This window comes from Microcebus murinus, chromosome 5 (assembly GCF_040939455.1).
Source record: "Microcebus murinus isolate Inina chromosome 5, M.murinus_Inina_mat1.0, whole genome shotgun sequence".
NCBI classification, from domain to species: Eukaryota; Metazoa; Chordata; class Mammalia; order Primates; family Cheirogaleidae; genus Microcebus; species Microcebus murinus.
Window position 1 is genome coordinate 110,885,506 of NC_134108.1, and position 26,383 is coordinate 110,911,888.

The following is a 26,383-nucleotide window of genomic DNA, read 5'->3' on the forward strand; positions in this document are numbered from 1 at the left end:
TGTTTTGATTTAAACTTGCAGTTGAAGTCCAGACATCTATTTACAAAAAAACTATGCAAAAAATATGCAAAAAAATGTGCAAAGACTTCCAACACACTGACAGCAAACCCCATGGCAGGGATTTCCTTGGCATTACTGACATTCAGGGCTGGATGAGTCTTTGTTTGGGGCTGGCTGTCCTGCGCATTGCAGGATGCGGTTTAGCAGCGCCCTTGACTTTCACCCATTGTGTGTCCCTTCCCCCCCCCCACTGACAACCAACAATGTCTCCAGATGTTGCCAGATGTCCCCTACAGGCCAAACCATCTCCTTCCCCATTGAGAACCCTGGTCCAAGGTGATTATTCTCCACTTTTATTCTCTCTCACAAATCTATCCCTGAGCACCGGAGGAGGTTAAGATGTAGTTTTACAATGTTCTTCAAAGCTTCATTGGTCTGGGCAATTTTTTCAGGGTTCATTTGTAGGCTCCCCCACCCGCTTTAATATGATTGATCTAAAAGAGCACAACCCTGTACAGTGCTTCTTGTTAGTTCACACAACTGAGGGATGGGGCACGGTGTGGTCTCTGTGGGCTTTCTTTGCGCTTGGCGGAAAGAGATGTTTCTGCTTTTCACGGGAGGAGTGGAGGGGACGTCCGCACCACCCTCAGTCTAAAGGAGTGACTGATGAGATTGGGGGGCGAGGCGCTGCCGGCCGTGCTGTCTTGTAGGCGCAGTCCCACTTTCGTATAACTATGCCAGTGCATTTTAGATCTAGATATTGTGACTGGGCTCATATCCACGTCCTTAGCTATGTCTTAAGTGAAAGCACATATTTTTGTAGAAAGCAAAAAGAGTAATATTTGCGTAATAATAATCTCTTGACTCATTGGTTATTCATCTCCATTTCAGACTGTGGATTCTTCCCCTGCCCCATAAAATCTTACCAGAATTAGCTTCTGGGGAAAAGGAAGCAGGAATTAACCCAACATTGTCCCTGAGCTGGTTCTTCTACTTGGTGTGAAGCTAATTTATTTCAATAAAATGCTTGCCACATCAGATATAATTCGTCTTAGGCTTCTTCCACTCTAAATTTTTCATTTTTGAACAGCAAACCTAGCATTCAATCTTTGTCTTTCCTGGTAAGTTTCAGACTTCTTAGCTGTGCAGAAGATTTTTATTATGCTAGTAGAGGGGGCTTCTTGGGTTTGCCAATCTTTGCCAGTTGGGCTATTTCTTTTATCCATTCTTATATGTTTTCAAGATCCTAAAAGGGTGTTTTGAGGGTGTTTCCTTATTCATATTCTGCTGTAGCCCCATTTTTCCTCCGCTTTCTAAGGCTTCCCTGTGCCCGTGGGCTCTCTGAGCCTCGGCACTGGATGCTGGCTTCCTGGCTGCAGCGTGGGGAGGCAGGGCCTGCCTGCTCCTTCCTCCACAGGTAGAAAACTGTGGTGAAGAAGGACTTTGCAAGAGAAGGTGGGAGGAGGATGAGAAAAAATATTTAAATTCTCTTCTGTAATTTCTGCATGCTCACAACAGGTGAACCTAAGGAGTGTTTTTAAAATATGATTGTCTCTTTAGCTCAAGAGTACTTTTTATTTCAATCAGAAAGCTTCCTAGGCCTAAAAAAATAACTTAAAGTACAACACATTAGGCAGGGGCTGGGATGTGGTCAGTAACTGCGGAGAAATGGAGCCAAGCCCATCTCACTGGTTGTGAAGGGGTTGATGTGGATTCCTGGTCCACACTGCACAACCGGCGGGGACCGCGGAATGTGCTGGGTGTGTCACAGCCTCACTGAGGCATAGCCATCCTTTCCCTTGTGTTTGTTCCAGGAAGCATGGTGAATTTCCCAGCACACAGTCTGTCTGGTGTGGTCACCTCCTTCCTCTTCATCCTGCTGACCATGAAGCAGTCAGGTAGGGCCCCTGCTCCCTTCGCTGTGTACCCCAACCTCCCCGTGAGCCAGCCCAGCGCAGGGTTCTAAGCTCAGAAGGACGAGAGCAACGTCTAAGAGTGTAGCTCCAGTGGCCAACGCACCTGCGTTCTTACAAGGGTCCTCCACTTCCAGCAGGGTCCCCTTTGGAAAGTTATTTGATGGCTTCGTGCCTTAGCTTCTCCATCTTTATGATGAGAACAACAGCAGTGCCTGTGTCTCAGAGGCTAGCCGAGGCTTCGGGGTTGAATGAGATGTGGAAAGCACTTGAGCCAGTGGCCGGAGATGTTCACAGCCTCACCCATCCTCCCACTTCCACGGGACAGCCCTTTGGGACAAGAAAAGCAGCTGCTTCTTGCCATAAATTTAGCAGCATAAGAATACTCGGGAATAAGGAACTAGAAGGACACTTCCAAGAAACAGACTTGGAAATCTCAGTATATGAATTGTGTCAGTCCACATGCTGCACTTTGAAAAAGAATTATGGAAATTCTGTATCAGAGGGCGCTATGAGCCCGGGGGAATGCAGCACGGGAAGGGCAGGAGCCTGGACGGGCACCCGAAGGCCAGGCTCCAGTCAGGAGCAGAAACGCGGTGGCCGCCTCTCTGAGCTCCTGCTGCAGTGCCCTGTCACGGTCAGTCGGGTAGAATGACGTCACTCCACTCGTGGAGAGTGCAGGCAGGTCTGCACTCGGGCTCCGCAGCGGCCTTTTGAACAGCATGTAGAAAATCACTGCCCTTGGGGGAAATGGGCATTTATTGAAACCTTAAAATCTGTACCCCCATAATATACCAAAATAAAAAAAATAATTAAAAAAAAAAAAAAAAAAAAGCTCACCCAGAAATACCACTCACTGTGCTATGGACACAAAGAGATAAAGTGTAATAATTTACCCCATAGCCCTTCTTTTTTATAAACTTTCTTGGTGAGAAAAAAAAAAAAATAAATAAATATTTATTGATAGACTGAAAAAAAAAAAAAAAAAAAAAAAGAAAATCACTGCCCTTAATCCCCCGCGAAATGTCCTTGTGAAAACTGCATTGTACTCAGTGCCAGCGCTTTCTCCAGGAAAGAAAGCACAGTTCCTTGAGAGCAATCCTGAAAGCTGAGCAATCTAATAAATGAAATTATTACCTGAATTTTAGGAAAATGACAAAAATGTTAAGACTAACATTAATGGCTTCCAATTTAAAAATCAATTTACCTATTAACTTATCTCAGCATAAATATAACCCAGAAAGGGTGGTTTTAGTGTCGTAAAGATGAAGAAGTTAAGACTTCAAATCTCAAAGTCTCACTGAGAATAATGATAGATTTGCCCCCAATCACACAGGTGATACATGACAGGCTCAGCATTTGAACTCGAATTTTTGGCCTGCATTCCTTTTCAGTACAGGAGAGTGTCTCTGTGACAAACCGTCAGGCTGGATTTCTCTAGGACGTTGAAAAGGAAGCCCTCCCTCCCCGGTGCCTGCCTTTGGATGGGCCTGACGCCCGAAGCACGGGTCCACTCTGCGTGGCGCTGTCTGGTTCCTCTTCTCTCTGTTTCGCAGATGACTTTAGAGTGGTGGGTCCCGCGCGTCCCGTCGTGGCCAGGGTCGGGGAAGACGCCCTGCTCACCTGCCGGCTCCTGCCCCGGCGGCCGGCCGCGCGCATGGACGTGCGGTGGTACCGCGCGGAGGCGGGCGCGCCGGTGCTGGTCCGCCCCGCCGGGGCCGCGCGGCCCGACGTGCAGGCCGAGCACAGGGGCCGGGTGGAGTGGACACAGGACGGCGTTGCCGACGGGCGCGTGGCCCTGAAGATACACAACATCCAACCATCCGACCACGGTCGATACTGGTGCCGTTTCCAGGAGGGACACTATTGCGCAGAAACAAGCTTGCTGCTCTCAGTAGCAGGTGAGTGACGGGGAGGAGACACAGGGTCCCGGAGGGAGAGCGGTACTCATTCGCAGCCAGCGGATTGTCAACTGGAGAACTCCCTTTGAATCATCAACGCAATTCCTAATGCCCAGTCCTCTGCCCTGGTTCACTTGAAAGCAAGTGGGTTTGGAGTTTTCAAAGTAAGCTCACTGGAAAAATATTTTCCTAAATGTAACTTAAATGGTTTTAACTATTCTTTTCTTATTGTAAAATATTAAAGGGGTACAAATGCTTTTGGTACATGGATAGCTTTTATAATGCTTAAGTCAGGCTATCAGTGTGCCCACCCATCCCCTGAGCCGTGCTCACTCTACCTGTTAGGTAGGTTTTCACCCTCGCCTCCTCCCCCCGCCCCTTCCTGATTTCCAGTGACTTTTACTTCTCTCTGGGCCCCTGTGTGCACATCGATTCGTTCCAAATTATTGGAGAGTACTTGTAGTATTTATTTTGACAGTTCTTGAGGATTATTTTAAGTCCATGACGTGCAGGCATTAGCAACTGTGAGGCACGAGCTGTGCCACTCAGGGCTGGTGGGCAAGAGCCAGCCGCCTGCTGGGGAGCCCGCGGGCTGCCTGCCCAGTGCCCCGTCTCGGGAAAATGGCTGCTTCCTGCCCAGCCTCATCTATGCAGTAACTGAGATCTGAAAGCTTTGTGTCTTTGTGAAATTCCCCCAGCTGGGGAGCTAGCGCTGAGACCAGGAGGTTAAGAATGTTGTGCTTTTATGGAGATTATCATATGCCAGGTTCGATGAACTGGGCACTCAGAGGTGCTTCTGGACACAGCCACTATGAAGGACGAGGGACTGCAGAACGCTCCAGTACCAGCAAAGCAGGAAGGGGTGGGGAGGAAGGGGCCAAGCCAGGAATAGAAATAAGTCTTACAGAAATGAATATTTGAACAGTAAACTGTCCTCGGGTTTCCTGACAGGAGTAATCCTCCATGTCCTAAAGAGAATGTCAGGAGAATCCATTCACCGCGTCAGGGGACTAGCTCTCTGGGGATGCTCGGGGCCCTGGCTGGCGCTGCTTCCTTCCCCACTGCCCCGTGAGGCAGCGTCCTAACAGCTTTTTCCTTAACACCCATGGCTGTTGTTATTATTGTTACTATAATCATGGTGATTCAAAATGGGATAAAGGATGCATGTTTTTCTGACATGTGAGGGGTGAGGAGGGAAGATGCTAATGCATTTCTCTATCGTGGACCTTTACAAATAGGCCACGAATTCCCTAAGGCTCCAAGTGAAGAGAGTGGACTCTTCCCTGGCAAGTGATAAAGACGGAATTTCCCTCTGTGCAAATATGGTCCGCTGTTTGGGTCTGGGAGTTTTGTTTTGAATAGAGAAAGAATTTCATGATTACACAGATTGTTCTAAACTAGGATTTTCCAAAAAACATTTTCCCCAGTGAACAGGATATTAGATACAAAGAACTTCCCATCTCACAGGCTCCAGCTTACCCACTCACGCCCCAAGGCCACGGCCCCCAGCACAGGGAACGGGAAGGCTGGCCCCAGGGAAGTGGTTTCTGACTTTATATTCAATATTCCGTTTAAATGGGAATCCAGACATCATCTAATGTGTCAGACAATGTGCCTGACAGATAATAGTAAGATGAAAAGGCAGAATTTGAAGCATAGAGAAATTCCTGAGTAAATCACACGTCCTTGTTTGCAGGACTAGAGACAAAGCCAAGTCACTGTAGCCGGCTCCTCATGCTCACTGTCTGCATCTGGAGTACACTAGTCAGGTGGTAAAATGTAAGATGCAGACTGGAGAACAAATAAAGTGTGCCGAACTCCAGTTTGAAAGGGGAGGGACTTTGTGTCCTTTCTCTTCCCCAGACCCCTGATCCTGCCCTCTCCCTGTGGGCACCGTTCTGTCACTGGGTCTCAGACGCTCCCTGTGATTCGTGCCTCGCTGGGCGCCCGCACTCAGCCTGCGGCTTCTCCCTGCAGGTCTGGGCTCTGCCCCTGACATCCATGTGGCCGAATCTGCGGGAAGCGGAGTCCAGCTTGTGTGCACAGCAAAGGGCTGGTTCCCAGAGCCCCAGGTGTACTGGGAGGACTCCCGGGGAGAGAGGCTGCTGGCCGTGTCTGAGCGTCACATCCAAGATGAAGATGGCCTGTTCCGCGTGGAAGACACGCTTGTGGTCAGGAATGTCCCTGCAGAGACCGTGTCCTGCATCGTCCGCAACCCCGTCCTCGCGGAGGAGAAGAGCTCGGCCATCGCCGTCCCAGGTCAGTGCTCTGCCGCTAGGGTCGCCATGCTCAGGCCAGAGCGGGAGGCTCCGCGCCGCACCGTGGCACCTCAACTTTTTATCAAGAAAAATATCTAGCATTTGGTAATATATATTAAAAGCTATAGGACATTTATGATCGGAAATATAGGCACTACATTTTGATTGAATAGCTGTTAATGGCACTTCAGTTGCTTTCGAATTCCACCTTTTGTTCTACTGCGTTGATTCTTTCCACTCACAAGTATGCAGCACATTGTAAAGAAAACGAAACTGTACTTCAAGTGACATTTTTTCCTGTGCTGTGTTGTGCTTAGAATAAATTTACTTCTAGAAATGTATTATAAGAAGATAATCAGAGATGGAGACAACTATTTATATAATAGAATATTAATTATACCCTCATTTATAAATAACAAGAAAAGCAACCAAAAAACCCAATACAACAGTAGAGTATTAAGTTTTTTATGTTACTATAAATTGATGAAAAATGGTATTCTCCAATAATTCTACTGATAAAAAAGTCCTTATGATGTACTATTTGATGGTAAAGATTATATCTGTCTACCTATTAATAGATTTCCAGTCATATAAAAATTATCAGCTTTAAGTAACTTATAACTGCACTAAGACTTTTGGGATGTCCTCTCTATTTGGATACAAGAATATAGTTGTTCATATAAATGGATGAAAAGCTTAAAGTAAATGTTATATTTTAATTGAAAAAAGCTGATAATATGTTATATATATAGTCTCTATATTATATATACAATCTCTGTTTGTAATATAGGTGATAATTTCCCATGTCCATATAATTTTATACTTTTCATGTATCTATTATATAAAAGGAACATGTATTGTTTTTATAACTTACACTTAAATATTCATGTGGTAAGTATATATGATAAATATATATGGTAAATATCAGCAGAAACAAACAAAATCATGGGAAGATAGAAGTGAGAGCATTTTTGTTGTGCAGAGAAAAGAAAAAAAAAAGTTGTACCACTGGGTGATCCTTGGGAAACAATGAATATTTTTCTATGAATTGAGCTTTCCAATAAAATGTAGAACTTGCTTTTATTTTTTTGAAATAGTTTCCATTCCCTTAGACCAAATTCCTTAATGTGTGATTCTCCTTTTTCCAGAGAAACTGCAGACTGAGCTGGGTAAGTAGACGTCTGGCCTGAACCTGTGCGGGGAGCCTCTGCCCTCCTCGGCCTGTGAGAGTTCCCGTAAGACCTCATGAGCCAGAGGAGAAACTGAGGCACGACTTTGCCACTTCCTGCGTTCAGTTAGTACCAGAGGGACAAGCAGCATGCAGCCTCCTGAAGAGACCTTTCCACTGTGTCGCCCGCCACTTTGGGGTCCACATGGACTCCCCTGAGGCTCAGATGGCAGGGCTTCACCATGCCCTGTGCAGCCAGAGGGAAGGGCGCTGCCATGGGTGAGAGGGAGAGGGGAGGGACAGCTGGCCACAGCTGGCGGGCTCGTGAAGGCAGTGTCGTCATGACGACGGGAGGTCACACCCACCCTCCACGCTGCCTGCTCTGGGTCCTGCCCCGGGGGCTCGCTCAGGCAGGCCCTGGCCCCATTGCTGCTGGGAGGGGCTGCTGCTTCTGGGTGCAGCCGGGACCCTGCGACCGGGGCAGTAACTTTCCTTTCCTTTCTTTCTTTCCTTTTTTTTTTTTTTTAACCATGTAGTTGGACTTCAGGTATCATTTTATTGTACCTAAGAGAAGTGGTTTAAAAAGTAACCAACTGATATTCAAGCCCCTCCCGGTTGAATATCAGTCTTCCGTTTAGACGGCCCCCTCCTCTTTATGGCCTCTTCTCCCAGCCCCAGAGGAGCAGCCCGCTCCCCGCCCAGACGCGCTTGATCCTCCTTGCCTCCTTCCCTCAGTGCCCGCGCCCTCGTCACCTCTACAGAAGTGACTGTGTGCTCGTGGGTGCTTTAGGCGAGCTTACACGCTCCTGTCAGCCCGTGTAGAAGTTTTTTGAGGAAAATCAGACGACAAACACACCCCAATCTCTGCCAGAGTCTAGTGCGGCACCCTCGACCCCATCCGGTCCTAAAGATAAAGGGAAGGGTTTCGGGAGGTCAAAGGTAGCTCCACAGCGTGGGGAGAGGCACACCTGACAGCCTTCTGCCCGGGGCAGCAAGCCGTCTGCCCCACGAAACCTTAACCCGCAGAGCTGTGAGTTGCAGGTCAGGAAGCCAAGCCAGTGTTTGGGGCAGCCCACACGTCCCTGTCCCTTGAGATTTTCAGTGAGGAGCTGCTCCTCCGAGCTCTCTGAGACAACTTCATACACCCGTTGGAGACCCAGCACACAAAATACAGTCCCGTGTCCTGCCGTTCCTAAATTGTGCCGGCCTTCTGGAACACAACACAGCAAGCAGGAAAGAAGGAGCTTCCCTTTGCTCCCGCCAGTGGGCGACAGGGCTGTGGTCCTGGAGCCGTGCGGGTGAGCTGTGGTGCAAAGGAGCCCAGGAACTCGACAGCCGCCCCTGTGGTCGGAGGCCCAGAGGAAGGACCCACCGCAAAGCACCGCCAGGACACCCGGCTCCCTGTAGGGGTCCTGAGACAGAAATCATGCTCCTCTGCTGGCAAACCATGTCATTCAGTCATAAAAATAATGACTAGCTTTTTTGAAATATTAATTATATGCCTGGCACTATGCTAAGTGCTTTGCAGGAATTCTTTTTTTTTTTTTTTATACAATAGTTACGAAGACTAATAGATTTACCCTTATTATACAATTAGGAAGTAATCTTGGAGACATATGAGGTTTGCAGAAAACCACAAAGAAATTGTGATGTTTGCCTTGTAGTGTATGTCTATCTAATTGAAGGGTGCAAGTTCTTAATTACTTATGCGTCATTTTCTCAGCTCATTAGTCTCTATTTTTCTCACCTTATAAATGAACAGATTGACTTGAATCTCCAATGTAGTGTGCAGTTCTCAGAGACCAGCCGGATGTAGTTTAGCGTATTTGAGAAATGAGATAGTACACTGATGGAATATGCTAATTGAAAGAGGATTGTATGGTATGGTGACGAGATTATCACGTCTCAAGGAATTAGTGTATAATTCAATATATTTCACACTCCCGAAGGAATTTAATTTTTTGGTGAATATTCAGAAGGCATTTTAGGAGCATACATACAATACTCAAAAAGAAAACAAAACAATAAATTTGAGCATAAATCACGTGGGAAGCTGTGAACTAAACTGTATACAAAAGGGAAATTATGTGGAGCTGCTCCCAAGGGGCTCATATTCTAGTAGAACATCAATTATTAGCAAACAAGGCTGCAGGATTTGTCTAGTACTTTAAACTTTAGTTTTACTTGGATTCTGGAAAAACAGGAATTTTGTCTAACTATAATATATCTAATTAGTTGGATCTCCACACTCTATTTTGCTTCCTTTAGTCTCCATTAAAGTCAATTTTAGCTTTCAATTACCTATATCTAGCAGGGCAGGCCAATTTGAGATTAGATATATGCCACAGGTCATGGACAGGAAGAAAATCCTCAATACGGGTACAGAGATGAAGAAACAGTGTGTTTTATTAAGTAATTTCCTGTAAGACATATAGCTGGAGAAATAGCAGCAAACTAATCCCCAGTTCATTTTTCTAATTCTTACACTTATCTTCAGATTTTAACACATATAAAGGGAAAGGAGATGATATTGTGTTTTGATTTGTTTTGTTTTTATTTCAGTATATTATGGGGGTACAAATATTAAGGTTACATATATTGCCCATGCCCCCCTCCCCCCTCGAGGCAGAGCTTCAAGTGTGACCATCCCCCAAACATTGCACATCTCACTCATTATGTTTGTATATACCCATCCCCTCCTGCCCCCTCCCACCTGCCCGACACCTGATAAATGTTACTCCTATATGTCCTCTTAGGTGTTGATCCGTTAATACCAATTTGCTGGTGAGTACATGTGGTGCTGGTTTTTCTACTCTTGAGATATATCACTTAGTAGAATGGGTTCCAGCTCTATCCAGGAAAATACAAGAGGTGCTATATCATCATTGTTTCTAAAAGCTGAATAGTACTCCATGGAATACATATACCACATTTTATTAATCTACTCATGTGTTGATGGGCATCTGGGTTGTTTCCACAACTTTGCAGTTGTGAACTGTGCTGCTATAAACATTTGAGTGCAGCTGTCCCTTTTGTAGAGTGTCATTTGATCTTTTGGGTAGATGCCCAGCAATGGGATTGCTGGATCAAATGGCAGATCTACTTGTATTGCTTTAAGGTATCTCCATATTGCTTTCCACAGAGGCTGGACTAGTTTGCAGTCCCACCAGCAGTGTAGGAGTGTTCCTCTCTCTCCACATCCATGCCAACATTTATTGTTTGGGGACTTTTTGATAAAGGCCATTCTTACAGGAGATAAGTGATATCTCTTTGCAGTTTTGATTTGCATTTCCCTGATGATTAGAATTGTAGAGCATTTTTTCATATGTTTGTTGGCCATTATTCTGTCTTCTTTTGAGAAGTTTTTGTTCATGTCCTTTGCCCATTTTTTGATAGGGTTGTTTGATTTTTTTCTTGCTGATTTTCCTGAGTTATAAATAGATTCTAGTTATCAGCACTTTATCGGATATGTAGTTTGCAAGAATTTCTCCTATTCTGTGGGTTGTCTGGTTGCTCTCTTGACAGTTTCTTTGGCTGTTCAGAAGCTTTTTAAGTTGATCATGTCCCATTTATTTATTTTTGTTGCTGCTGTGATTGCCTTTGGGGTCTTCTTCATAAATTCTTTGCCTAGGCAAATGTCTAGAAGAGTATTTCAAATGTTTTACTCTAGAATTCTAATAGTTTCACACTTAAGGTTCAAGTCTGTTACCTAGTGTGAGTAGATTTTTGTGAGAGGTGAAAGGTGTGGGTCTAGTTTCAGTCTTCTACATGTGGCTATCCAGTTTTCCCAGCACCATTTATTGAATAAAGATTCTTTCCCCCAGTGTATGTTTTTGTCTGCTTTGTTGAAGATTACTTGGCTATATGAGGATGGGTCTCTGTTCTGTTCCACTGGTCAATGTCCCTGTTCTTGTGCCAGTGCAAAACTCTCTTAATTACTATAGCCTTGTAGTATGGTTTGAAGTCTGGTAAATTGATACCTCCCATTTTGTTTTTATTACTTAGGATTGCTTTTGCTATATGGGGTCTTCTCTGGTTCCATACGAAGCGTAAAATTATTTTTTCTATATCTGTGAAAAATTATGATGGTATTTTAATAGGTATTGCCTTGACTATGTAGGTCACTTTGAGTAGTATAGACATTTTAACAATGTTGATTCTGCCGACCCATGAGCACTGTATATTCTTCCACCTGTTTACATCCTCTAGTATTTCTTTCTACAGTGTTCCATAGTTCTCCCTGTAGAGGTCTTTTACCTCCTTAGTTAAATATATTCCTAGGTACTTTGTTTTCTTTGTTGCTATTTTGAAGGGAATTGAGTCTTTGATTTGGTTCTCACTTTTACTGCTGTTGGTGTATATGAATGCCTCTGATTTCTGTGTATTGATTTTGTATTCTGAGACTTTACCAAATTCATATCAATTCAAAAAGTCTCTTGGTTGAACCCTGGGGTTTTCTAGGTATAATATCATGTCATCAGCAAAGAGTGAGAGTTTGATATCTTCTGCTCCCATTTGGACACCCTTAATTCCGCTCTCTTGTCTGATTGATGTAGCGAGGACTTCCAGCACTATGTTGAATAGAAGTGGAGATAGTGGGCAACCTTGTCTTGTTCCAGTTCTAAGTGGGAATACTTTCAATTTATCCCTGTTGAGTATGATATTGGCTGTGGGTTTGTCATATATGGCTTGTATCATTTTTAGGTAAGCCCCGTCTATGCCTATTTTGTTGAGCGTTCTTATAATAAAGGGATGTTGAATTTTGTCAAATGCTTTCTCTGCGTCTATTGAGAGGATCATATGGTCATTGTTTTTGCTTCTTTTTATATGGTGAATTACATTTATAGATTTGCGTATGTTGAACCATCCCTGCTTCTCTGGGATGAATCCACTTGGTTGTGATGGATTATTTTCTTGACAAGCACGTGGATTCGATTGACTAGGATTTTGCTGAGAATTTTTGCATCTATATTCATAAGGGATATTGGTCTGTAGCTTTCCTTTTTTGTTGCATCCTTTCCTGGTTTTGGTATCAGGGTTATGTTTGCTTCATAAAATGTGTTGGGGATGTTTCCATCCTTCTCAATGTTATGGAATAATTTCTGTAAGATAGGCAACAGTTCTTCTTTGTAGGTGTGGTAAAATTCGGGTGTGAAACCATCTGGTCAAAGACTTTTCCTTTTAGGAAGGTTTTTTATTGCTGTTTCAATTTCAGTACTTGATATTGATCTGTTCAGAAATTCTATTTCTTCCTCGTTGAGCCTAGGAAGGCTATGTGTTTCTAAGAAATTGTCCATTTCTTCCACATTTTCCAGTTTGTGTGCATAGAGGTTTTTGTAGTATTCATAAATTATATCTTGTATCTCCGTGGCATCCATTGTAATTTCTCCTTTATTGTTCCTGATGGAGCTTATTAGAGATTTTTCTTTTCTGCTTTTCATTAGTCTAGCCAAAGGTGTGTCAATCAAAGAACCAATATTTTGTTTTATTAGTCTTCTGTATAGTTTCCCTGTTGTCAATTTCGTTTAGTTCTGATTTGATCTTAATGATTTCACTTCTTCTGCTGGGTTTGAGGTTGGTCTGTTCTTCTTTTTCCAGCTCTTTGAGACGATTTATTAGGTTGTCTATTTGTGCTCTTTTTGACTTTTGGGTATAGGCATTTATGGAAATAAACTTTTCTCTCAGGACTGCTTTAGCTGTGTCCCACAGATTTTGACAATTTGTGTCTCTCTTGTCGTTTAGTTCAAAAATCTTTTGATCTCCATCTTGATTTCCTCGTTTATGAAGTGATCATTCAGCAGAAGGTTGTTTAGTTTCCATGACTTTGTGGAGAAATGAGAGTTCCTGTTAGGATTGATTTCTACTTTTATTCCATTGTGATCTGAAAAGATACGTGGTATAATTTCTATTTTTTAAATTGTTTGAGACGTGCTTTGTGTCCTAAGATATGGTCAATCTTAGAGAATGACCCATGAGCTGATGAGGAGAATGTTTATTCAGTGGTTTTGGGGTAGAATGTCCTGTAAATGTCAGTCAGGCCCATTTTTTCTAGAGTTCTGTGTAAGTCCATTATTTCTTTGTTGATTTTCTGTTTGGAGGATCTGTCCTGTGCTGTCAGTGGGGTATTAAAGTCTCTGACTATTATGTTGTTGTTGTTTATCCATTTGTTTAGATCAAGTAGAGTTTGCTTAATGAATCTGGGTGCACCAAGGTTGGGTGCATATATATTTAGAATTGTTATGTCTTCTTGTTGAACTGTACCTTTCCCCATTATATAGTGACCTTCTTTGTTTTTTATTATTTTTGTTGATTTAAAATGTAAGTTATCTGTAATCAGCACCGCCACGCCAGCTTTCTTTTGGCTTCCGTTTGCTTGAAATATTGTTCTCCATCCCTTTACCTTTAGTCTATATGCATCCTTGCAGGTTAGATGTGTTTCCTGATGGCAGCAGATACTTGGCTTGTATTTTTTTTTTTTATCTATTTGGCCAGCCTATGTCTCTTGAGTGGGGAGTTCAAGCCATTCACATTTATTGAGATAACTGATAGGTGGGGCGGATTTCTGTTCATTATGTTGGGTTGAACTTTGTTGCTTTGTTTTCTCTCTTGAGCCATTGTGATATCTAGGTTTTGATCTTTAGCTTTGAGTAGATTTACATTCGTGAGTGTTTATTGTGCTGATCCGTGGGTAACACTGTTTTAAGTACTTTTTGGAGCGTTGGTCTTATCTTGGTGAATTCCCTCAGTCTTTGCTTATATGAGAATGTCTTAATTTCTCCTTAATATATAAAACTTAGTTATGCAGGGTATAAGATTCTAGGCTGGGCATTGTTTTGTTTCAAAAGAGTGAGAATGGGGCCCCAGTCTCTCCTTGCTTGTAAAGTCTCAGCAGAGAAGTCTGACGTTACTTGGATTGGCTCTCCTTTGTATGTTACTTGCTTCTTTCATCTTACAGCTCTTAGAAGGGCCTCTTTAGTTGATATTTTGGTCAGTATAATGACTGTACGTCTTGACGGCTTCCTGTTTGGATTGATTCTCCCAGGGGTCCTTTGAGCTTCTTAAACTTGTATATCCAGATTTTTAGCAAGGCCTGGGAAATTTTCCTCTATTGTTTTTTCAAATAGCTTATCCGACCCTTGAGTATTTTCTTCTTTCCGTTCTGGTCACCCTATAATCCTCACATTAGATTTCTTCACATAATCTCACATCTCTTGTAGGCTTTGCTCTTTTCTCTTGTTTCTCTGCTCTATCTCTGTGACTGATTTATTTAATTGGCAGGTGTTATCTTCAATCTTTGAGAATCTTTCTTCTGTTTGATCTACCCTGTTCTTGAGGCTTCCCACTGTGCTCTGTAATTCCCTGAATTGATTCTTCATTTCCAGGAATTTGGTTTGATTTTTCTTTATTATTTCAATTTCATTAGTTAATTTTTGTTCCAGGTCCTCGAATCTTTTTGCATTTTCTTTGTGTTGGTTATCCAGTTGTTCTTGCAAGTCATTGAATTTTCTTACAATCCATGTTCGAAATTCTTCTTCTGTCATTTTAGTGGTCTGATTTTGTTTGCTGTCCATTTCTAAGGGGCTGGTGTTCCTTTTTTGGGGTGTGCTCTGTTTGGGTCTTCATATTTCCAGGGTTCCTTTGCTGACTTCTTCCCATCTGGATCAGTTGTTGCTTCTTACCTTTAGGTTTTGTTTGGATAATGACACACCCTGTTTAGTCTCTGAGCCAGTAGGTGGTGTTTGTGGGTGAGATTCAACCACACCCTGTATGATGAATCAGTGGATGCCATCAAAGGGTGTTCAGAATGTCCTCCCTGTCAGTGGGTGGCTCTTGCTTGTAGGAACAGGCTACACTGCTGTCTTGGGGTCCTGTAACCATCTCTTATTCCTCTGGAGAGGCACTATGGTGCCTCAGGTGGTCGGTGGGGCCCTGGGACTTCCAGGTGTGTCCTTTTCTCCTCCTCAGTGAGGGCTGGTTTGGGAGTGAGTCTGGGCAGAGCTGTGTTGGGTAAGCCTGCACTCAGGCACCACCAATGCCATTAGCAGGGGTCAAAGTTCTGTTCTCTGCTTCTGAGAAAAGCTTTCAAGGAGGGGTTGGAATGGCCCCTCTTAGCTGGAAAGTCTACATGTGGGGGTAGGGCTGTCTGAGACCTGCAGTCTGGAGCAGGCCTCACTCTTTTCCACCCTCCCCAACTCCATGGCTTCTCCTGAGCCTCTGCCAGCAGGCCAGACCTCACACCACCGGGTCTCCCCTGGCTGTAATGTAGGCTGGGAGGTTCCTGCACAGGGTGCTGCCTGGGCTGGGCACATGGCCCCTCTTTGAGAGGAGGGTTGCCCTCAAGCACGCTGATCTGCCCCTGAAGGCACACACACCTTAGTAGGCTTGTTCAGGAATATCCCTTCTGTGCCCCGGGCAATGTGAGACCTGGGTGCATGGGATCTGGTCTGCAGGTCTGACCTCTGGGCCCCAGAGTTCAATCCCTGACCCCACCAGGGAGAGGAGTGCCAATCCTAATTCCCCCACAGGGAGCCCAAACTGGGTTGATGTCTCTCAGCCTCAGGGTCTGCCCCATTCTCCTGGGATCACCGTGCCAGCAGCACCTGGGAGGGCTGGCTGGTAGGGAGCTCACTGTCTGAGTACCCCTCAGTCAGCTGTAAGGCCCCAAAAGGGAAGGTCCCATTCCTTGGAGGTGCCTCCGGCTGGTGGCTACATTGTCTCTCTTGGCAGCCGTGGATAGGGACTGGGGAGGGGAGAGTGTAGCAATATGATGCCTGCCGCGCGGCTTGGGTATGTGCACACAGAGGTGCCCCAAAGGAGTTGGGAACCTGGTGCCATGTCCGCTACAGGCTTACCATTCACTGGTGGCAGTTGTCTTTGGGCTGGTGTCCACGGGTCTCTCCAACCACTGGGGAGCCCACCAGCAGTCCGTGATGCAAGGGAGGGGGAAGTTAACCACTCCACCTACCCTTGCCGCTGTTCTCCAGGCTACTCAGGAGGTCTCTGCTTCCAGTTCTCCTCCACAACCTCCTCCCATAGAGTCTCCCATAGTCTCCTGTACTCCTCCTTCTGACCCTCCTTTGATGTATGCTCATCTGCTTGCTTCTTTCTTCTAGAATCTGTATTTTCTGCAGAGAAACTCTGTCTGGTGGTGTTTCTCATCTGTCATCTTGCTCCGCCCAATATCAATTCTGATAATAATGTTTCAGGTAAAATTTCAGGACAAAGCAAACAAAATGCTGGAAGTAATTGGGAGCCAAAATTATTAACAGCTAAAATAGAAGGGAGTAATCTAAAAATTAGAATTGTGTTGATAGTGACCTTCCTCTCTAGACAGGTATGTAGCGGGTTTTTGGCCAGTGACATGATGGGAATGTCATGGCCTTTGGCCATTGACTCCAAGCAGAAAACCTACAATTTTATGCCTGTATTTCTATTATAAGTGATGACAGCACATGCAAAACCATTCTTATAGAAGATAAGAAGAGGATGACCCTCAATTTAGAATAGGGCAAAATTGGCATGGTCAGGGCCTGATGAGATGGAAACTGGAATATAGCTGGATCCAGGAACTCCCTCAGAGAAAAATCTTCCCCACTCTCCACAGTGGGAGAAGTAGACGTCTTTTGTGCATCCATCGTTGTTTCACGGTTGTATTTTGTGGACCTTCTCAATTCTTGATCTTGAAATGTTTCTCAGAGTTATCTGAGGACATTCAGCTTGTCTGGGTCTATAACCCCCCATATGTGGAACATTGCAGAAAGAAAATATGGTGCTGGACCAGAAATACAAGGTATTATAAGACCATCTAGAGGGAAGTTTCTTCAATTTCATTACCAAAAATCCACATGGGACTACCGTTCAACCCCACGCAGCATCAGGGCAGAGGGTGGGCTTGGCTCTGGCACCCCAAGCCCCGCAGGTCCGTGGGCCTCTGCTCACTGTGTGTGGTCATCCAGGTGCCAAATACAGAAAACAGCAACCTTATGATATGGGGAGTAATACGCCACATTTATAGCTTAAGAAACTGAGGCACAGACAGATTAAGAAATAGTTTAAGATCATACATGTTGGAAGTATTAGAAAAATTTTAGACACACTAAATTTAGCAATGTTTAATTGAGCCAAGAATGATTCTGAAATCAGGCAGCCCTCAGAACCAGAATAGATTCAGAGAACTCCAGGCAGCAACTTGATCAGACGGCATTTCTGGACAGAAAAGGGACGTGAGGTACAAAGACAGCTCCATTGGCTAGAGCTGGCCTTTGCCTGTTTGAATGTGGTTTGAGCAGTTGTCCACCTGAAATTGGCTCCAGTGGGGCTGCAACTCAGATACTCACTACCAAAGTGCACTCCTAGTTAGGCTTTCAGTTACTTGACACACTAGGTTAGGTTGCAGTTTGTTACATGAGGACTCAGGTACAGAGCTATCCTCAGGCCAAATTTGTAAATCCTTTATTTTATTCTGGGAGATTTTATTGCAAAATTATTTTATCATTGGTCTGTAAACTAAATAAAATTACAGGTGGGGCTGGTGAGGGTTCAACTCTTGAATTTTTTTTGGCCTGACACATATCATTGATGGTTCTTCCTTGAACAAGGAGGTCAACCTGGAGTCCACGAAACCCCCTCCTCTCCCAAGGATGACCTTGGCCCTCACAGCTCCCTGGGATGCTTGTGGGTTCCAAACCCCACTAGAGACTTTCTTGCTAGGATATAATTTGCCCCATTTTGATGCTTTCATTGTGTTTTGTCTGCTGTATTTAACAGCTTCCTTAAAAGTGATTGGACCGTCCCAGCCCATCCTTGTCGGAGTGGGAGAAGACACACAGTTGACCTGTCACCTGTCCCCCAAGGCTAATGCTCAGAGCATGGAGGTGAGGTGGGTCCGAGCCCACCGTTACCCTGCTGTGCACGTGCACGTGGATGGGGGCCCTGTGGCTGGAGAGCAGATGGCAGAGTACAGAGGGAGGACGGTGCTGGTGAGCGACGCCATCGACGAGGGCAGACTGACCCTGCAGATACGCAGCGCCAGGCCTTCAGATGACGGGCAGTACCGCTGCATTTTTGAAAAAGATGGTGTCTACCAGGAGGCCAGTTTGGATCTAAAGGTGGTAGGTAAGGATTCCAGATAGATGTTTTTGGAGTTAACATCTGTTCCTACCACTTTAACATGCTAGTTCCTAGGAAATGACTCTGCACCTGAAATTTTCTTAATGTGCATTTGTCATCAAATTTATGTCAAACCCTCCATTGTGCAGGAAGTGTCATAGATACTTAAAGTCCACAAACTCAAATGGACCAAATGTAATTCTTTAGGCAATAGAACTTGTATCCTTTCCAATATTTTTAAAAAGTGAGCACATATTTATGGAAATCTAAGAATTTTACTCCATAAATTGACATAGGACTCATTAATTCATAGTTTGTTATTAAAACTCTGAGAAATATGGTTACTAGGAAGTATAATAATTTGAAGAATAAACTAGACACACTGCATAAACAAAAGTCATATAGATTGACAGTGTTGGCAGGGACAGAGGAGGAAAGATAAAATCTCTCCCCGCATCACCATTTCCCACTGTCTACATCTGAGAGAATCATTTTCCAAGGTTAGCAAATGCCATTGACGGTATAGGCCCCAATCCTCCATAGCCTGCACTTTTCTCCCATGGATTCTGAATCTACATTGATAAATATATTTAGGAAATATCCACAGGGACTCATGATGAGAAGCCGAATGGGCCTCGTCATTTGCTACTATTGGATGTAGATATTTATAAGATTTTGATTTTGAGAATATTCTCTCTCTTACTTTTTTTTTACTCCCGTCCATGTGATCCATGCCCTGTCAAAGTTATTTTGTTCTCAGGGACAGAAGATAATATTGGATTTGAAAATATGTCTTATCTCTTAATCTGTCTCTGGGTGGCTTAGGAATACAAAAAATAAAAATAAAAACAAATGAACAAAACAAGATAACACCCCAGCCAGGCTTTCCCCTGGGGGAGCACAATTCCCTCCCCCCCCCCAGTGACGTCCCTGCCACACAACCCCCAGAGGGACTCTCGGCCTTGCTTCCTGGCTCTCTGTCCCCAGGTCTGGGTTCCTCCCCGCTCATCACCTTGGAGGCGGCGCGGGCGGGAGAAGCACAGCTGACCTGCTCCTCGGGTGGGTGGTTCCCGCGGCCCCTCGCTCGGTGGAGGGACGCGGAAGGGAAGATACTGCCACCATCTTCCGAGAACCTGACTCAAGGCAGCCACGGGCTGTTCCACGTGGAGACATTTCTGTCCCTCACGAACATGACCGCTGCGAAGGTGACCTGTTCCATCAGCAGCCCCCTTCTGGGTGAGGAGAGAACGGCGACTTTTTCCCTCTCAGGTTGGTGATTCCACACGTTCCTCTCAGGTCTGGGAAACAAACACCAACCACCCAAACTTACTCATTTTACTGCTCTTCTTTAAAAAACTTGTATTTTCTTCTCTGTGAGGAAGTATCCTGCTATGTGTTGGGCTGGTGCTCAGGACACCCAGGGATCTCCTGGCCTGACTTTCTCCCCAAACAAGGCCTAGAGTTGTGTTTTTTGCTGGGTGTAGACTAAGTTGAGTCTGTCCTCACTGTAACCCCAAACTCTCCTCTTCTGATGTGAAATCTATTACAGAACTTTGTTTTTCTCCTCCTCATGGTGGATTTTCTTCTGGATTAGAAACTAATTTTCCCTAATGCCATCTTCCTGGCTGTGGCCTGGGGCATTTTATCCTTTTGCTACCTCACTTATTCCAGGGATTCTATGATATAAGCGGAAGAAAGAAGGAAAAAAGTGTGTGTGTGCGTGTGTGTGTGTGTGTGTGTGTGCACCTGCACACGCATTTCTGAGAGGAGCAAAGCTGAGTGAGGCTGAGCTTACACCAGGCTCCCCTCTGCTCCCCGGGGCAGGCAGCAGCGGACCAGCCGCCTCCCTGACAAGCCCAGTTCCCTCCTCCCCAGCCCAGGAGCTGCTCAGATATGAAAAGGACGATCTTGATATTGTCCCAGTTTCATGATTTAATGGGATTCTGCGTTTCCATTTTAGAGCCCCAGATGACTTTTTTGTGCTCCCGCAAAATACTGCCGATTTGGGGATTGCTTCTTGCTGCGGCTGTAGGCCTGATCAGGAGGAGCCGAGGCAAAGGTAGGTTGGTAAACAGCGTGGGCTCGGTGCCGCGGACTGAGCCGAGCACTCCCCCAGCCCCCTTGTCAGCACTCAGCCCGGCCCGGGGCTTTCGGCAAGTGCCCGGTCATGACAGCCCACGCTCGCACTATAATCGAGGCTCAGTGCCCAGGGGCCACAGTTTACAGTGGTAATAGAAACAAAAGGACTAAAATACAATAATTTGATTCCACTGCCCATCTCCAAGTGATCTAGTCCAGGGAGAGGAAGAAAAAGGTCAGTGGCATAGCCGTCCTTGTTTTTGCAGCTGAGAGATAAGAATTCACTGAGGTTCTGTTGGCATGAACGTTTCACTACCATCTTTAAAAATGTGGGCACCCACTTACTGGTGCTTCCTGCTCGGCCAGTGGAGGACTCCCCCGTGTTGACAGAGAGGCTGTTTTGTGCCCTCCGTAAAGGCTGCCACTTTAATTTCTTATGTCAGTGAAAATGTGTTTGCCTGTTTGGATGTTAACAGCATAAAATTAACACTTTTCAATATTGATTAATTGTCAGAATGGATTTTCTTTCTTCGCAGTGAATGTGACACAGGATCCAAACACAGGAAACTGATCCTTCCCAAGGGAAGCGAGGGTGTGTCCCCTGGACGTTCGGCAGCCAGGAAGTTCGTCCCCAAGAGATGTGACTGCTTGCTTTGTGTGCTGGGCCGGGAGGGGCTCAAGGCAGGGAGGCGGCCCTGCGCGGTGGAGGCTGGGCATGGGGCGGGATGGGCCGGGTGTTGCCAGGGACAGTGTGAGGAAAGAAGTCATCTCTGTGTCACCCGGGAATAGGGTTCACACGATGGGTTGCTATGGAACTGACGCCTGGGCCGTCCCCTCTCCTCCAATCCTCCTCTCCCTTAAGGCAGCCCTGGACAGGCCGGAACCTCCTGACTGTGCCTCTGGACCCCTCTCCTTTCACAGCGCCCCCAGCAAGTGCCCTGTCGACACCCTCCCCGAGACTTTCTGGGACTCTGCATCCTCTTCATTCTTTGGTCCTTGGATGTAGATTCTCTGGGAATTTTTCTGCAACCAGAGGGCCTCTTCAACATCTCCAAGGAAAATAGCAACTTTGGATTCTGGAAACGCAGATGATGTTCTGGGTCCTAGATCTTGTCTCCTTTCACCAACTGCTTGAAGGGACCCACAAGATCATCAAGTGCCAAGTCCAGTGCTTTAGTCTCAGTCTGGCTTCACATCTGCCTGGAGACTGGGCCCGTCAGAGACCTGACCTACTGCAGTCTCTGCTCTCCAGACTGCTGATCACAGTCTCACAGCTGGTGCCCAAGGACCCTTAGGAAATGCATTGGAAAATACACTTTAGGCTAGAGGAAGAAATGAAAGGAATAATCAAGTATTTGATCAGTTTCTTTAAGATGATGACAATTAATTGTGGAGCTGAGAAAACAAAAAGCACAGTTGAAAAAAGATTGAGAGAAAATACAGCTGAATATGAGGAGAAAAATCTGATCACTAAGATATAATCTTGAAACTTAAATGAAGTGTTGCGAAATCCCTACTTTGGAAGGTTAATAGAGGATGTTGAATAAGGAAAAATTTTAGGCATTCTAATCCAAGAGAAAAATTAATTATGCATCATGTATATGAAAATTTCAGTTTTATTTACAGAGAAAAATAAAATGCACAATTGTAAGATAAATAAACATAAGCAATAAATGCAACACAGAGTAAAAAATATTTTAAAGTCATAATGATTTAAAGAAGAGAAACTGTATGAGGAAGAAAAAAGAATGTGAAAAAGAAAGATTTTTGGAAACAGTCTTAAAATCTCATGAAGTGAGAAGGAGGAGCCCGTGCCACTGACGCTGGCTTTCCAGGACGGCAGAGCACACAGGCATCCCCGTCCTGCGTGGGCCGCTCACTGGCAGCACTCTGGAGCTTCCAGTCTAGGCCTCAAGTTTTTGTTTTTGCATTTTTGAACTCAATGTTTCAAACTATGTATTATTCCTCTGCAAATATTTACACATTTATTTTATTTAAAAAATGTTTCAATTGTATATAAAATACACCTAACATAACATTTATCATTTTGACCATTTTAAAGTGCACAGGTCAGTGGTGTCTCGTACATCCACAATGCTGTGAGACCGTCACCACTATCTAGTTCAGAATATTTTCATCGCGTCAAAGTAAACTCCATACCCATTAAGCATTACTAGAGCCCTTCAGTTACTACCCAGTTTTTCCCTCCCTCTACCCCCTGGCAATCTGCTTTCTGTCTCTATGAACTTTCCTGTGCTGGGTATGATTCATATAAGTGGAATCATAAAATATTTCTCTGTATGTGGCTTTTACCTAGCACAACGTTTGCAAGGTTCTTCCTTGTTGTGGTACATACCAGTACTTCATTCCTTTTTTAAAAAAAATATTAACAGACATCATTTTAAGACAGTTTTAGGTTTACATCAAAATTGTGTGGAAAATCCAGAGTGTTCCCAGATCCCCAAATCTCTCTACTTTCTCCCCGTAGTTTTCTCTATTATTAACATCTCGCATTAGTGTGGGACATTTGTTACAACTGAGGAACAAATATTGATACATTATTGCCAACAAAAGCCCATAGTTTACATTATGGTTTGCTTTTTGTGCTGTACATTCCATGGTGTTTTACAAATGATTTATACATTACAGTGATATACCCTTTATATTTTTGAAAACTTAAATTTATTAGTAAATATGCTAGTTTTTCTGGGAAATATTTTAACATTACTCTATTTTGATTTAGTGCAATAAAATGATTTATTTAATAATGCTTGAAGGTTAACTGTTATTTTCTGTTTATTTTTGAGTCTTCCTTCCCAGTCAATCTTGTTCTTTGCTTGTTAGTCTATACTTGTGCAAGCCCTATAAATAAATATATAGGCTTTCCTGGGAGAAAGTCTCATAAGAATTTATTTTTAATCAGTCACATTCTGTCAGTATATACTAAGAAACATATTTCCCTGTAGCTTCCCAAACTGGTGATTAATTTAGTTTTTTAGTTCCAATTCCACTTTGACCAGGGCAGCTTGAGGACGATGACCCTGGTCACTGGGACAGTCACTGTGGCTGATGGGTGAGTGACTGCACTGGCCCATCAAGGAAGCAGGTCCTTCCCACGCCTGATGTGCAGACAGCTGGGTGTAGTCACATAAAGCAGGATGACTCTCAAAATAGATGTATGCACGGCTGGATCCCAGCTTCAGGGGGAGGACAGGAGGAAGCCAGAGAGACTAAATTTGTCAACCTCCCTGCCTGTTCACCTCCCTCTTTTGTCAGCATGGTGTAAATTCATGAGGACAGTGATTTTGTGTTCAGTGTATGTGTGTCCTCCCAATGTCAAAGACTGGCATGCATTGGTTGATCAATAAACATTTGTAAAACAGATGCATCATTTCATAAAGTAGATATTTATTGAATATCTTATCTGTAGAATGCACTATGCTAGGGCCTAGAGATACAATCCTTAATAAGACACCCTCAGGCATTTCTTCATTCAGTCACTTTGTTTTTGAAAGTCTTATTATACCTTCATAAACTTCACTGAAAATGGGATTGCCAGCGTAGTCCAGTAGTAAAGAATTGATTGATGGAGCCAGACTGTGACTTCACTTTGCCAGAAAGTATAGGCTACTTGGAGACCCTGCCCTGCTTATTGACTTACCCGCGGCCACAGATGAGGACAAGGTGGGCTTTGTTGGCTCTGCATTTCTGCAACGCTGATTCCAGTAGACCGTCTGCCTTCATATTTCTCTCACCGTCCACCTCCAGTCACTGCTCCTCAATCCCCAAGCTTAGTTAGAAGGACAAACACACATTAAAATGAGCAGAGAAGTGATAAGTGAAAGAATCTTGTTTTAGAGGAAAATATAAATTCAGCTCCTCCTACAGGAGACATACTAAAAACTTATTTGGAAACCTCATGCTGAATGTCCTGAGTGTATAAAAAAAGTAAAATATTCAGAGCCATTATCCTTCTTGTTCTAAGTCACAGTTCCACTCCCTTTGTTCCTGTTCTGTTGTTACCCCCATATAGAGAGTTTATGCCCAAATCCCTTCTTACTCACCACGTCCACTTGATAATAGCCATTAATATTTTCCCACCATTTAATTGCTCCTCTCCTGCCTTTATCATTCTTGCTTAAATTATGTAGGTCTTCCCGTTAGTGTCTGTAAAGTTAAGGTTCTGGGCTCCGGGTTGATTCTTCCTGGGTTCAACTACTAGTTTTGGCACTTAGTGACCGTGCGCCAGGGCAGTTTCACCAAGGAGGTACACCTTCCAAGAGAGGGCGTTAAAGGGAATTGTGGTTTAAGGATCTGCCAGTAGTGCAGAAGAGCTAATTCCACCGCCAGGGAGAGAGGGTTCATTTAACAGAAGAAGCTCGTACTCTGTGTCCTTGCAGGCATAAACTTGGTGATAAGCGGCTGGAGAAGGCTGAGGTGCAGTGAAGATGGGGGAAATCCTCAGCAGCGGGAGAAACATAGACAGAAAAAACATAATGCTAGTGTTAGCAATGACTCTTTCTCCGTGAAGGCTACAGGGGCTTCTTCATTCCTACTCAATTGTTTTCTCTCTGAAAGCATAAACTTCAATGTCAATCCCGTTTTCATTTGCCATTCTCACACAGGACACAGTTCTGGACTTGCTCACCAGTGAGACATTATTAAAGAAAAAGGCTCTTTCCTCCCGGAAGGCTTGGACTTCTCTGCCCCAGTGGTTTACAGCTGCACATCGGACTTCTCCCTCCCTACACAAAGTCCAAGATGAAGAGTCGATGAGACACCAGAGCCTGAAGAATGAACAACCTGAGCTATTAACTTTCAAAAAACTTGAATAGATTTCTGTGTATCTCCCACCAACAGTGGTAACATGTAGTGAGAATTCACTCGACTGTGACCCTCCCTTTCAGTCCCACCCGTCCTCCACACTTGATAACAACAACAACAACAACAAAAAAGGAAGGAAGGAAGGAAGGAAGGAAGGAAGGAAGGAAGGAAGGAAGGAAGGAAGGAAGGAAGGAAGGAAGGAGAGAGAGAGATTTTCTCTTTAAATGTTGGTTTTAAAATATCTACTCAACACAACTCAAGAAGAAAACAGAAAAGAGATGCAGGTGATTGTTTAGAGTTTTCTGTGACAAACTGTTATTGCCCACAAAGATTTCCCTAATGGTAAGAGTAAGGAAATTCCCCTGGCATTTTCCAGTTGTCTCATTTCTCTTTCTGCCTCTCTGCCTGTGGAAAAGCCTGGAATCAAACCCACTGAAATGGAAGTCCCTTCACTACTCTCTACCTGGAGAACACGCTCACAGGACGCTGGAGTGGAGGCAGCAGAGGTGCCTAGGGACGCAAACCTTTGCTTCTCACGGTGTGATAGAGAGTTCGCTTGTTTCACAACTACTTAAAGGAGTTAAGAGGTCACTGGAGACAATCAGGACAATTTTCGCTGTGACCGGAAGCTATGCATGTGGGCACAGATGTGCCAGCCCCCTGAAGACTAACATAAGGTTGGACCTTCCACAGAAGGTGATTGCAGTGAAGGAATAGAGGTGGGATCCACCCCCGCTGTTGTAAAAGGACACAGTCCCAGCCCCCCAGCCCAGGAAAACGCCTGTCCTGTGGGGAGCTGCCGCAACAACAGCACTGGGAGGTGAGAGCCGTGACTTCCCTTCCTGTGTGCCACCACCCAGAAGTCCTTCTCTGGACTTTCTCCAAACCACCTCTCTCTCTTCACTGTATCTGAGCAAACACCCAGAGCCCATCTCGTTCCTGGCCCAACGTCTGTCCCCATATTTACTTCTACCTCCCAGTACTGTCTCCCTGTGGTAGAGCAATTCTGACCCAGAACGCTGAGGAAGGTTCCAGATTCTCCTGGTCCTTGGCGGGTTGGGCATCACAGTTCCGAGGGACGTTCCCTGTTGAAGAAGCATGTCTTCTACTCTCAGTACGATGAGCTTGGGA

The 26,383-nt window shown here is 44.6% G+C and overlaps 1 protein-coding gene across 1 annotated transcript; it reads left to right on the top strand.

The window, feature by feature from the left end:
• Positions 1-1,819: 1,819 nt before the first annotated feature.
• BTNL2 (butyrophilin like 2) lies at positions 1,820-23,196 on the top strand. Its single transcript, XM_076003449.1, has 8 exons — positions 1,820-1,898; positions 3,470-3,814; positions 5,792-6,073; positions 7,221-7,241; positions 18,008-18,355; positions 19,337-19,618; positions 20,310-20,408; positions 21,350-23,196. The coding sequence occupies exons 1-8, from the start codon at positions 1,820-1,822 to the stop codon at positions 21,490-21,492; spliced, it is 1,599 nt and encodes a 532-aa protein (XP_075859564.1). The 3' UTR covers positions 21,493-23,196.
• The last annotated feature ends 3,187 nt before the right edge of the window (positions 23,197-26,383 follow it).

Bases quoted from the DNA above. Each gene is read 5' to 3' on its own strand.
- BTNL2 (XM_076003449.1), top strand. From the start codon at position 1,820: ATGGTGAATTTCCCAGCACACAGTCTGTCTGGTGTGGTCACCTCCTTC. The intron at 6,074-7,220 runs GTCAGTGCTCTG...TCCTTTTTCCAG, and splicing joins CTCGGCCATCGCCGTCCCAG to AGAAACTGCAGACTGAGCTG. The intron at 19,619-20,309 runs GTTGGTGATTCC...TTTCCATTTTAG, and splicing joins GGCGACTTTTTCCCTCTCAG to AGCCCCAGATGACTTTTTTG.